The 13513-nt window shown below is 41.2% G+C and overlaps 1 protein-coding gene across 21 annotated transcripts in view; it reads right to left on the bottom strand.

Moving 5' to 3' along the window:
• DTNA (dystrobrevin alpha) overlaps window positions 1–13513 on the bottom strand; it is a 231552-nt gene that overhangs the window by 50520 nt on the left and 167519 nt on the right. For all 21 annotated transcript variants that reach the window (XM_075023237.1, XM_075023235.1, XM_075023236.1 and 18 more), the window contains 5 exons: window positions 13394–13479; window positions 11697–11851; window positions 7147–7252; window positions 4475–4641; window positions 1879–2003 (listed from right to left, as the gene is read on the bottom strand). In XM_075023237.1, coding sequence (XP_074879338.1) covers window positions 1879–2003; window positions 4475–4641; window positions 7147–7252; window positions 11697–11851; window positions 13394–13479 — 639 coding nt within the window. The remainder of the gene's footprint in view (window positions 1–1878; window positions 2004–4474; window positions 4642–7146; window positions 7253–11696; window positions 11852–13393; window positions 13480–13513) is intronic.

The raw sequence follows: 13513 nt of genomic DNA, 5'->3' as shown, positions 1-13513 counted from the left end.
TATGTGAACTATGCTATAGATCATGCTACCTCCACAACTTACAGGTTTTTCACTCATGTATCATTATAGCTAATATTATATTGCCAAGTTATATTGCCTTCAATCTATGAATAAAGAGAAACTCTATCATAAAACAAAATAGATGGTGGTTTGTTCTCACATCCAATCACTCTAAATTATGTCTATATAGTTAGGAAGAAGGGAAGGTGTTAAGTTCACAGCAAAGATTTGGAACAGATCCTACTCAATTAAGGTACCTTCCCCTTGCCTTGCCTAAATGCATTTAATCCATTCGCACTAGCCCAGTTTTCACTACCGTTATCTCCTAACATAGCCCCAGGCCTTCAAGGGCCTCCAGCCAACAGGGAACAGAGGCTTCTCTCAGTTTCATGCTCCTTGCCTCTTTCCATTTCTCTTAAGAATGGCCAAAATCTGCCCTGTGAAATTACCACTGACTTGCCAGCAGAGCCAGGCTTTTATACCAGGCATGGCAGTGGGGTAGCTCAGCAGATCCAATTCTGGATGATTTTTTCCAAAGAACAACATCCTCCTGTCATACCTCCATAAAGAGGTGCAGGGGTTTTAACTGATAGTCAAGCATAACAGGGATTTATCACACGTATCTGTCAGAGATACCTTGTGTCTCAAGAGCAGAGTGCTCTTTTACACCTCGAAAAAGTTCTGCTGTAACCACATGAGGAGGACCATCAGCATGATTTACCCTTAAAATGTCAGGTAGGTCAGACACACTTTCCAGGTGTCACACGGCCCACATTGGCCAGCATGCACTCGCCCTTAAAGATGCTACACACATTCAGTACTGACAAAAATAAGTCTGTATAATAATTACAGACCAGAAAAGTTCCAGCAGCCAGTAATACAGATATGCAGCATGCAAATACAATTTTGATGGCTGCTGCCTGAAATGCTTCAGACAGGTCCCCTGGGAAAATGGTTAAGATATTTTCTTAAGAAATATATCAGAATAAGAGAAATACTTTAAAGACAGTATTTTTTGAATATTTTTTTCATGTTAATTTCTTTGTAACTTTCTTCCAACCAATGTCTTGATTTTTCCTGAATTCTATGGAAAATTTAACTTTTTTTTTAAGGACCCAGGAAGCAAAGGTAAAACAAACTGATAAATAAGAAAATCTGAGCAACTGCCACTATGCATGGTGGAGACACTTTAGAAAAAAAAAAATCCAAAGTGATAATTTCCCCACCCTGCACAAATACATTTTCTTCCTGCTTTGAGTTTCTTGACTCCTGTAGAAAAAAAGTAGTGACACAAACTTCTATACCAAATAATAATTTTTATATATAAAATACAAAAATATAAAGATAATAGAGTCTTTTCAATTGACTTGGCAATTTAAAGACACACTTCTCATGCAGACTCATGTAACTCTTCAGGGCTGGGTGAAGCCACAGCTCCACTAAAGCCAGCGAGAACTCTGACACTGATTTCAACAAAATTGGTCAGACTTCATTTTTCTCTGGTGCCTTGTGTCAAGACATACCCGTGAGACACTGAAGCTGAGTCTCTAGATGACAAAACTAACGTTCTCAACATTAATACATCTCAAAGTGCTGAAACTCTAATGAGTCGCACAGGTAGCTCTTGAGGAGAATGGGGACATACCAACATCACATCCCAGTATTTGGTTACATGTACATATCCCACTGACTTTTCAAGTGAACTCACACCAGAACATTTTTATACCAAATAACCCTACCAGCAAATTTGCACTTGTGATGCATTGAACTTGATACGCCACAGCTGCCTCTCGTTTTGTTCAGAGCCATAGTATCTACACTCAGTGTAAGCAACTCCTACGACAAAGCTTACTTTCTCTACAGCACACAGATACTTACACAATATGAGCCAGGTTTAGAGGTTTTTCAGGCTGGTCAGGGAACATTGGGTGCAAAGGTTCACGGCTGGAAGCACAGCTTAAAGACTTGCTAAGTGCATTAGTTAGCTTCTTAGCAGGTGATTTCTGGGAGGAACAAGGAAGGTAGAGGTAATCTGGACAAGTAAGGTGCATACTCTTTCTGCTATAGGAAGCACAAAACAACAGGCAGCTCTACAGCTTACATACCTATGACTGACATCTCCCTTGCCCCCCTCCCACTCCGAGAGTCTGGTAAGGCAAAGACTGCTCAGTTTGGAGGAAAGATTACTCTTACCTTCAGGGGCCTTTAAGAGTAGGCTGGGGGGTATATCTATATGGACAGATGCAGTTGCCATGGCTTCTTTGCAATGCTGCACTCGGGTAGTATTGAACGAAGGACAGCACAAAGTTAGTGTCGCCTGGACTGGAGCTGGCTTGTACCTCACCATCTTGGGAGTGCAAGCAGAACACGTCTGTGTATGCCTGTCCATACAGATACACTGTACGGGACACCACTTCCCTCCTAGTTGTGGGCCAGGCACAAGGCCGCCATATTCTTTCCCCTTGCTAGTATTTCCCTCCTCAGCTCCAGCACCTTGTACTATTTCGCTACTGTTATAAAGCTCCTTTTCCACCTCCCGTGGCCACCGCAGCCCCTGCCACACCGGGGAACGGGAAATTTGAGATGTGCATGGTGAGACTTGCCCCACCATGGCAACAGCATGCCAGAAGAGGCTGATGTACTGTCACTGTCACCAAAAGATGGGGAGGCTCTGCACCAGAAGCATGCTTTTCACCCTGAAGTCCCATCAGTGAGTCTAAAAAACCCCAGTATTTCCTGCTTTCTAGTTTTGTTTGGACGATCTTTGCAGTTGAACACTTTTCTAAGGAAGGGCTCGGAGATCTAGGGTGTCTTTTAGGCTGCGTGAGAGATTCTCAGGGCATCCAACCCACCTCTCTGTGATTCAGTTTCTCTGCCAGTAAAACAGGGGTAGTGATCCTTACACTGTCTCCTCCCCGCAAAACAGCTCTACAGGCTGAAATTTTAAAATATTTTTGGAACTTAATGGAAGTAGTGTTGTATTTGTGCACACACATCCTGCATCGACTTACGACTGTAATCAAGACAATAATGAAATATTTCTATTACAGAAATCCAACCTAAATACGTAAAGTTCAGGCTTTTTCTCTTTCATTATAAATGTGATTTCACTCTGAATTGAGAACAGTTGAGTTCCACTGCATCCATGAACACCTTTAATCCACATGTGGAGCTTGATATGGATGCATTATGGAGAATGCTAACCAGGTTTGAACAAATGCTAATGAGCTACAGAAAGGCAATTTCAAACTTGAAGCAAAACATTTGTTTCTGACAAGGAAACATTTGAAACCACTAGGCATGTAATCACGTTTTTGTCTTCTGCTGAGCAGAAATCTTAAGTTTTCCAATTACTTCGTACCTATAATTACAGCTCCCTGGCTACAGCAAAAAATGATTTTATAGCACAAATTGCTGTTAGGCATGGAGTCACAGCTATGTAGTGGGCACTCTCCTATTCAGAGACTGAACTCAAGCCATTTGTGTCTATGCAACAAGCAGCAATTAGGATCCACAAAAACAATTACAGACCCAGATCTGCTGGGATGCAGTGCAGGGCCTGTGTGACTGGCATACAGAGCAAACCACATCAAATTTAACCCTTGCTGGCTCCATCAACAGAAAAACATTCATTTAAAAAGTGTTAAGCTTCAGAACTTTGCCCAAAATACACTCAAAGTACTACAAAAACATGAGTTGTTGCTACATGCATAATTTTCTTTTTTTTTGGTAACAATATACTTTTGTAATATTTGAGATTAGTTAGGATTTTTCTGCTGGTCTCTGGATTTGAGCCCTGAAGGATTGGGATGCTCCATGACCAAGGGCTTGTTGGAGCTTTGCTCCAGTCCATGGAGAGCTTAGCCCCCAGGTCTGATGCCCTTCAGGGAAGGTTAACGTAGCTGTTGATACTTCTCTTTCAGCTGAGAAAAAGCATTGAATTATTTTGTTTAACAACAAAAAGACTGAAGTGTGCTTTTCTCTACAGTAAACACTACTGTGGATCTAAGCCTGTGACCACGCTCAAATCTACAGTGCCAGGACCATCCCAAATGCTACGCATATGCTGCAGCCACTCAACTGAAAACATTGATGAATGAGCGTTAAGCATTCGTCATTTCATTTACACGTAGCCAAACAGAGCAAGCTAATGATGATTTTACCGTGAGTCCTGTGGGAATGGGAGAAGCTGCCGTGAGCCTGGTGCCCTGCTGCCAGCCCCTCCTGCGCTGCCCTCCCTGCGGCACGCACCGTCACAGGCGCCCCAGATCCTCACCCAGAAAAGACCATTCCCACCTCCACGTTCTCCCGAGGGCTCCCAAGGCCGGAGCCTCCCTGACGGGGTCACCGATCCAAACTGGCTGCCCGGCTCCCAGCCTCCCTGTGCCGGACGGCTGCCTGGAGCTGCAGCCAGGGGTTTCTCCGCCGGCTGGAGGGCAACGCAGTCTGCAGTGAGGCGCGAGCCTTCCCTTACCCATGACGTGTACTCTTTCATTTGGTGCTGGTTGCTGTGGGAACCGCTGGCATGGCCCCTCCAGAAGCAGTCCTGACAGAGCTGGTAATTGTGACACTGCTGGCAGCGGTAGCGAAACCCCATCATGCTCTCGCTGTGGCAGTAGGAACACTCAACCGGGTGGAAGACTGTGCAGGAGAGAGAAACACCGAGCCATAAACCGAAGCAGAGAATACCCCCTGCAAAAGTTTATAGACAAAGCCCTGAGCTGAAGGGCGAGCCCCTTCTTTGTTTCTAGTGATCTGCAGCGTTGGATGCTGCCTACAGCTTTGACCCATGAACACTCGAGCAGCCGCCCACCAACCTGTGCTGAGCCACAGGCAACGCTCCCTATGCTGGGCACCAAACCCTTCATCACTTCTGAGCTGATGTCTGCACCTCCTGCTCACAGCAGCAAAAAATGTGTTCCCTGTCTAACAGAACACATGACAGAGGAAATTCGTATGTGGGGAAATCCACTGCACCCTTCAGCTGTGTTACTTGGGGAAGCGGAATGTTTTGCTGTGCTGTGAGGAGCTAAAGCGATGTGCCTTGGAGGAAAAGTCAAACTCAGCTGTCTGATTACTGGAAGCACAAAAGTGTACTTAGGCATGTCCTTGTCTCTTAATTACTGCTGTCTCATCTGTACAACTGGTGTCATTTAGGTACCTATATATGGAGTTGAACACTTAGCTTTGGATGCCCAGATTTGGAAAGCCAGCTACTGAAGGGACCCATGTGGTCCTGTTCTCTATTCAACTCAGAAGCAGGCAGTAATGAGGATGCAAGTCACTGAGCACACTAAGGCACCGATCAAGACATTTTGAAGCCCCTTCCTGGCAATAGTGCTATTTCTGTTCCTCTCTCTCCTCACTACAGCATGTACCCAATTTACCACGGGGTACTGAACATCTCCTTGTTCCCAGGCACCTTCTGCTCTTCTGTCATAAGGTTCAGTCTGGGAGGATTCAGATCAGCGCTGAGTGTGTCAGGGCTTGAATTCCTTGCCAGAATTTCGCAGCAGGAAGGGTTAGTTCTCTAGGAGTGTGAAGCTGGTGAGGGACAGGGATGGATGACAAGAGTTTGAGGAAGGTGGGGTGGCTCTGTAGCCAGGAAGGACTTGGGAACATCACCTTACCTACCTTGGTGCTTTTCAGTGGAAGAGAGATTTATTTAGTACAAGAATATGTACAACCTCCTCCCCCCCTTCTTTCATCAGCAAAAAATGGCTGCACACCTCCCCTTCCACCAGCCCCACTTTCTTGTCAGAAAAATGGTATAAATACTTTTATTGCCTAACAGGATGAGTATATATGATGTTTTCTTCCTCCTGTTCCTGCCACTTCTTTTTCCCTGCAGCATCCCAAAGCTTCCATTATGCTAGAGATAAACTTTCAAGGTAGCAACAACACAGGAATATTCAACAAGCCCCTTACACACCAAACTCTGAGGCAAAGTACTGGGCTGGAAAATTGTTTACAAAAAATCTATTTATCTTGCTAAATTAATATTTTAAATTTTTGTATAAACTTCCTCCATTTTTAAATCTTCTTTTTTCTAAATTTAAAGTGTTGGAATAATGACTGTCAGGATCATTGCCTCCTGATGATCATGAGCAAGAAATGCCACAGTAGGAACAAGTACACCAAGATAAATAAGACAGTAAAAAGGCAATTCTTGTCTCATGGTTTTTTTTTCTATTTAATATTGTCAGTGCTGGTCCTTCTGAACAGCAGAAGTCAGCTTCATTGGAGCTGGGGAACACCTCCAGAACTACATGAGGAACTGTACAGAGTTTGTGGTCTGCAATTTGGTGGTGCACACAGTGAGATGAGATGCACAAGCCTTGTAGTTCTGCCCCTGTACTTTCAGTGTGGCAGCACCTTCTACAGAAACAATATATGAAGAGTTTGGCTGGAGGACTACATCTGTGAGTCTGTGAACTTTTCCCCAGGTGGTCAAGAAGTTGGGAGGCTGAGGAAGCCTTCATGTTACTGTCCAGGGAAACGTGACATGCACTGTGCATCTAATGAGTTGATCTTCATGGTCCCTTTCTGTCTTAAAATCTGTGATCTACTCATTCTGGGGAAAGACAACCCTTGAGCTGAAAGAGGCATCTCACAGTTAAATCCTCATCTTTCACACAAGCAAAAGGTAAGGATGAATCTGGAACTTCCTTTTTGGAGTATATTGTCTGGCAGTGTAGGCTTCGGAGGAGATCCTTCGTAAGAGGACCTTTTGGCTGGTATTATGCACTGCACTGGACATGCCCTGTCAAGAATATTGCATGAACAGAAACTGCCAAGCTGTTCCTTCTCTACTGCCATATGTCATAGCTAATAAAAGTTGTGGTCTTGATAGTTTACCAAATGTAAGTGTGTGAATGGATCAAGTCCTATCGCTCTTTGCTCATCCAGAGCACAGGAGGAGCGGATGTGATCAGGATAATTTCCTGAGCATAGCAAAAATTAAGCCACGTTCCTGGCTGAATGACCAACAGAATTTTCTAAATATTTTACCAGTAACTGTAAAAATAGCACGTGGAGTCAATGAACCCAGTACAGTATCTCCTACAAAACCATCTAGAGAGTGAGAAAATCATCACACAGAAGTTTACTCTTGTAACTGTTTTTTTGGCAGCAGCTCTTACTTACCATTTTCAACATTTGCCAGTCGATGCAGAAGTGGTAACCACACTAGACACTGTGGTGGGGGATCAGACATGAGAGTATCCAAGAAAGTGTTTAATGTGACTTTTTTCTGCTCAAACAAGCAAACAAACATGCACAAAGAATCAGTAATTAGACATATCAAAATGATTTTATCTTGTCCTTACAGAAACACTTGGGAACAAGTTTCAGACACTGTTTGCTTGTAGCCCTGGTTTACTGAAAAGAACAAGTGATACTAGCAAAGCTTTTCCGGACTATTTTTAGTAGTTACAATGTGTACTACTGATGACTAGCAGTCCTTTTCACAAGGCTGGGTTGGAGACACCTAGCTCCCACTCACTTCAAGACTCTCTTCTAAAGTCATTGCCTGAAGATGCTCTGTGAATATGGTCGGCATTCAACTCTTCATGTTTTCATGCGTTCTGAGGTACATACCCCATAATGAGTACAAGTGCATGTAGGGTACCACTAGGTATTACCAATTTTCACATGAAAAGTCACTGCAGAGAATGACTGATGGTACTCAACAAAGAAAATGAAAGAAAAAAATGACAAGGGAGTATAATTTCAAGACAAATATAGGTAAGGACAGACCATCACAGGCAATTGTGTTACTGTAATTTAAGAAACTATGCTTGTCTGTTGAGTGATGGCAACTAGTTATGGGTGAGCTCTGACTGTGGGATGTTGTGTTTGCATACACTCAGGGACTGCAACTGTTCCTAAACTCCCCACAGCTGTAAGCACTTAAAGATCTATGCCCCTTTATCTTTCAAAGAGATTTAAACTCTAAAATATCCCTGTTGATTTTAAAAACGTAATCTAGGGCCTTAAGTTTCTTAGGTGTCAGGAAAAAGTCATCACAAATCTTAGTTTATTTGTTTTTTCAGACGTATAGGTGATATTTCAACCTGATATATCTCCACCATAAATACTTGCTCTTTCCTACATTGTATACTGGCTACGCATAGTGTGTACTAAAGTGCACAACTACTGGGTGGTCAAGGAGAGAGAATCCTTAAGAAATCAGCAACTGAGCCTTCCTTTAAAATAAAATTAAGATGCAAAAATATTGAGCCCTGTTGAGAATGTGTGCAGATATAATTTATAGGCATACATATTTAAGTAGCATCCCCATATCCAAAGGGATTGCTAAATTTTCATATCTGATAGCATAAGCTACTGCTTTAACTTGCTAAAGAACTGTGGTTACCCAATGAGGAAGCAAAACAGCAGCTATGCAGTGACATGTATCATCTCCGTGTGTTATGGAATGCTTTTAAGAGCTGAGATTTCCAGATGGAGTGTCTGTGCTGCATTTATATACAATTGCCACCAGATGTAAAGAAAATCATTATTTCTGTTTTACGCTGAGTGATCGATGGAAATCACCTCACTCTGTAACAGTCTCAGGGCTGAAATATTGAAAGATGTTGGGAAATATATAAAGATATTTGTTCCTAGAAGAGAAAATACTTCAGGCTAGTTGTGAAAATGGTCTTGATTTTTAATGAACAGAAATAGCCAGAATATGAGCTCTAAATCTCCCTGAAATACTATCTTTTCCCACAATACCTGCAGTATGAAAGTCCAATCAAACAGCTACCACCTGCTTGTTGTATGAATGACCTTCCCACCCATGGAGAGTGGATAACCACTTCCCAAAAAAGCATCCTATGCTTATATCAGCTCACAGAAAAGGATCTTTCTTTTGGAGATCTGCTGGGGATATTTGGCATGGCTTTGCTGACCAATGCTGCCAGCAAATGTCTGTGCTGTCTGCACCAGAACTGAGAACAGAGGAAGAAAAGGCAGAGCAAAGTCTAGGAGAAGAAGGGTCCTCCAGTGCCCCATACTGCAGAGCTGAGTAGCCTTAAGACTTCCCTCTGCTCCTGAAGGCAGGTAAGTTGGCAGCAAACATGCAACCGGTCTAAACAAGCAAGTCGATGGGGAGACAAGAACAGCTCTTCCACAATGCAGTGGGCTTTGAATGCAGCTATAATTTAAAAACCGATTTGCACCAAATAAAGCAACTTAGCTTCACTGACAGCTTTATGGCTGAACTCCTCTGGTGGTCACTGATTTTATGGATTAGAGAGAGCAATGTCCCTTAAAAGGACACCAACAAAGCAATTTCCATACATTTTAAAAGGCATATTTTTCTCCTGCAGTTTTTTTTCAGCTGCTGGGAAAGTTGAAACTGAAAGCTGTTTCTAAATATACACTACATGCAGATGGAGTCTAGGTTTGTGGAATAACACTTAGCCAAGTGCTAAGAAAATGAAGTTAGTGTCTATCTTTTTAGTTTGCAATAAAAAAAGAGAAATAAGAAGTGTGTTTTATAATAATAACAACACTTTTCAATACAAATACACTATAACACCACATTAATTCTACTTAAGGGGGAAAGTGGTGCCGATAAAACTCCTTTTTGAGCCAGAGATTTGTATTCTGAAACATTAAGAAGTCACTTGCTCTGGCACTTCTGTTCCATAAATTTGCTGATGAGGAAACACTTGTTTCTATTTTCAATAGCCATTCAATCTAGCAGTGGTTCACAGATGGAGGAAAATACACAGTTTGATCAAGTAAACAAGTACAATGGGGAATAATAAAACATTTCTGCAACAGGAAAAATCCTTTCAGTTGCAAACTGAAATGGATTTGACGCTGTGAGCAGAAGACCATTCCCAGAATTTTTTCTCTCCCTGAAATTGAGGTATCTATTTATCAGGGGACTGAAAGGCTTCTGGTAAGCAAAAGTGATCCATACTGAGAACAACAGAGTGCCAAACTTATCCCATGGTATCAACTTTTGATAATGCTAAGAGCAATATGAGAGAGTGAAACAATGACCTATGGTGTGACTAAGACTGTAAATATCATTTATTGTAGTGTCATAGGGATATGTTGTTTTGTGTCTCATTTCAAAACTCTGGTTCATCCCTAGTTAGGATGCAATGAGAATTACATAAAGTGAATTTAAGTGAAATATTAGACTAGGTTTACAAGAGTACTTGGCTGCCTACAGATGTAAAACAGCAGCTTTGTAAATCTGCTGTGTACCTACATCAGTCAGAGACCTAACTCTCGTTATCTTTAAGTGGAGATTGTGAACTAAACCATCTAATGCCTGTTTGGAGACTTTGTTTCTTAAGATACCTTAGTATATCATCTGGTCCACTCATTTGGATGCAATGACAATGGAAGTGCCATTTCTGATGGCTGCTTTGATAGAAAATGAGGCCTGAATGACATTTTTTCAAGAAAAGAAATTGCTTTTTCCATCTTTAATAACAGCATGTCCAACATGCACAGCTTGAATGCTCTGTTGCCATGCAAGAGCACTTTTATTATTTTAACACAGAACTACCAAAAGTCACTTCACTATGTAAATTCTTCAACATAAGATGAAGTGCTGTCTTAAGTCTTCCGCTGTGAAACAAGACTAGTTTCACATATGCAAACATAACCATTTAAGATTATTTGCGAGATGATTCAATAAATGAATTTCAACAATGCTTTTCAGTTGACTGGAGTGCCTATTGATTAATGATAAAACAGGGAAAACAAAACATGAGACTCTATTTTGCATGAAAATGACACTATTCCTGCTCCATTCAACTTATTTGTTCAACAGTATTCAGTTAGTGAATGGAAGGATAAAGAGAAGGAAAATACCACTTTATTTCTAACATTTTCCCAGTTTCAGCATCTTCTCTTACTTCATATTTATGGAATTATACAGTGTGATGTGTGGCAAGAGCCAGAGGAATCCTCTCTTTCTCCATTGGAGAAGTGGACAACCAGCCCCAATTATGGGATCTTTTGAAGTGCTAGGTATTAGCTGCAGCCAATGTACTGTACTCAGGGCATCTACAGTCTGGTGAGCTGTAGAAAAATCTCATATTTTCTTCAGGATAAATTTATTGCTTTCCTGACCCTATCTCAATGATGACATCTGTAAGAGAATACAGATTTTCCAATACCTACTGACTCCCATTTTCAATAAAGGTTTAAAGCAATTTTCTTCTCACTCATAAACTTCTCATGTATGTACACCACCCCTAGGAAAACATGTAGTTTGATTTTTCAGTGGGAGTTGAGCTTCATATGGAGATGGTAAAGTCTCATATATGCTTATAGCAACAACAACTAACTGGAATGGAGGATTGCACGTCTTGGGGTATTTGTATCACCTAAATGTAAGTATCTAACTTAGGTGCTTAAATTAGGAAGTTAGTCTCCTCAGGCTCCCTAATTTAGGAACATGTAAGTTAAGATCCTGCTCTGATCCTGCTTTTTCACTAAGCCCCTCCCTCCTCCGTGGTTATATGGGGAACCTATAGAGACTAGCTTCCTATTGAAGGCACCTAACCTACATGCCAGAAATTAGCAAAGTGGACCTCCCCTCCAGCCAGCCATGCATTTCCTGGGCGAATATGCACTTATGTCTAAGAAAGGAAGAAAGTCTTGTCCTGCTCAGAGGCATGATTGAGATCCTGTGTCTAGGATGCTCACTCTTCATTTACCTGTTGCGAGAAGCAGGATTTTGCTGACTGCTCAGTATAACCAAATGAAGGCCCTTCGAAGACAGCCGTGGGCAGCTTGAGAACCTCCCGCAGAAACATGTCATATCTGCCATAAACCATCACTCCACTGGAATCGGAAATCATTGAGAAAATATCTGAGGGGGAAAAGACAAGAAAAGGACACAGCAACTTCAGTGAGAGCTGCGGATTTGCTCTGAATTCAGTATCATCTGATTTGAACCAGAAGTGCTAAATACATGTTCCGCTTATGGAAACCTCCACTATTACTGCATCTTTAATTATAACCCCTCTCAACAGAAAACACAGTGAATGATTTACGTATTAAAAAGTAGCTGATTTTGATATTAAAATATTCCTGCTTTTTTTTTATTGTGTGTGGTCATTTTTTAAAGCAAAGTCTGATGCATGGCATGAGGCAGTAATTTAATCAGATAAGAAGGATCTAATTTGACAAGATACGCAACATCAGCTTCTTGCCTACTGCCAGCTTACCAAGTCAAATCTAAATCTTGACAATGAGTTCATTAAGTCAGTTACTATTGTTTTGGACATACAAAGCACTGAAGGTCTTTCAAATGCATTGCTTTTCACTCTTCTCCATTTTTTTTCTTTTTTTGTTCATGTATAAAAATATAGCAGTTTTATTACTGCAGAGATTCATATTTCTCAGCCTTTACTTTTCCCCTTGTTTAAAATTATCCTAAGCTTAGCATGGGATCATAGACTAAGGAACATTTATAATTTTTCAGGCTGTCACGTCAGCTGCTTCATTTCCAGGAACCTGGAAGGGAAATTTTGACAACAGGACCCTGGGACTACTGACCCGGAAAATCAGCATCGTACTCCAGCCTTCCACTGGATGGACCCTGCTCCTATTCTTAAAGCAGCCTCGGGAACAAACAGTGTTCAATTTATAATCTAAGTTCAGTCTGTATTTGAGTTTCTACATAGAAATAATATATTAAAAAATGGCATCAAATCTGGAAGACTAAATTAGCACCTAGGATTTCTACCTCTCTAATCAACAATTTGTAAACTCAATTTTCTCTGGCTGTGGTAAAAGGCTCAGAGGAAACTGAAGGTTGACTTTAATCCTTTGGTCAAAAAGTCTGGAAAATGGTGTTCTGGATCTGAGCTATGGACATCATAGCACTAACCAGGAAGTCTTTCATTGCAGCTGCAAGTAAACTATGCCTTGGCTATTGGGGAACTGGGAATAAATCCTGTGAAATGAGAATCTGTTCTCCAAAACAGATGGAATTAGTATGTGCCCTATGGAAGAAATATAAATAGTGCATAAATATATTGTACTTCTAAGTGTAAAATGAGAGAGATGTTATTAAAAAAAAGTCTGAAGAAATTGCTAAATGATGCTTCATGTTGTTGAACAGTTGAGGCACTTACCTGTACTTTGAATTCAGTCATCCCAAAGAAAAAAAAAATAATCCACCAATCAGAACCTCAATATATGCAATTTGGCTTCAAAAATATAAAGTCCGGTGTGAAGTTCAGCCAAACATTTAGCAGGATTTACTTGGAGATACATATATAGTGCAAAGCCCAAACCCAGCCATGAAACTGTAACTTATCCTAATTCCCTCTTTTCCTGCCTGTACTGTTATCTCTCCAAGTACAACAATGATTAACAGGTAAAAAATGTCACCCAAAAGACTTACATCTTAATTTGTCCATGATCTTTCCTCCACAAAGAGTTGCCAAGGCCATTTTGACAGCAAAAACGGAAATTTTACCATGTCCTTCCCTGTTCAAAAGTAGAAAGTAGACTTATTTTATAT

Source organism: Buteo buteo, chromosome 3, assembly GCF_964188355.1.
Source record: "Buteo buteo chromosome 3, bButBut1.hap1.1, whole genome shotgun sequence".
NCBI lineage: Eukaryota > Metazoa > Chordata > Aves > Accipitriformes > Accipitridae > Buteo > Buteo buteo.
This window is presented reverse-complemented; position numbering and strand designations above follow the sequence as displayed.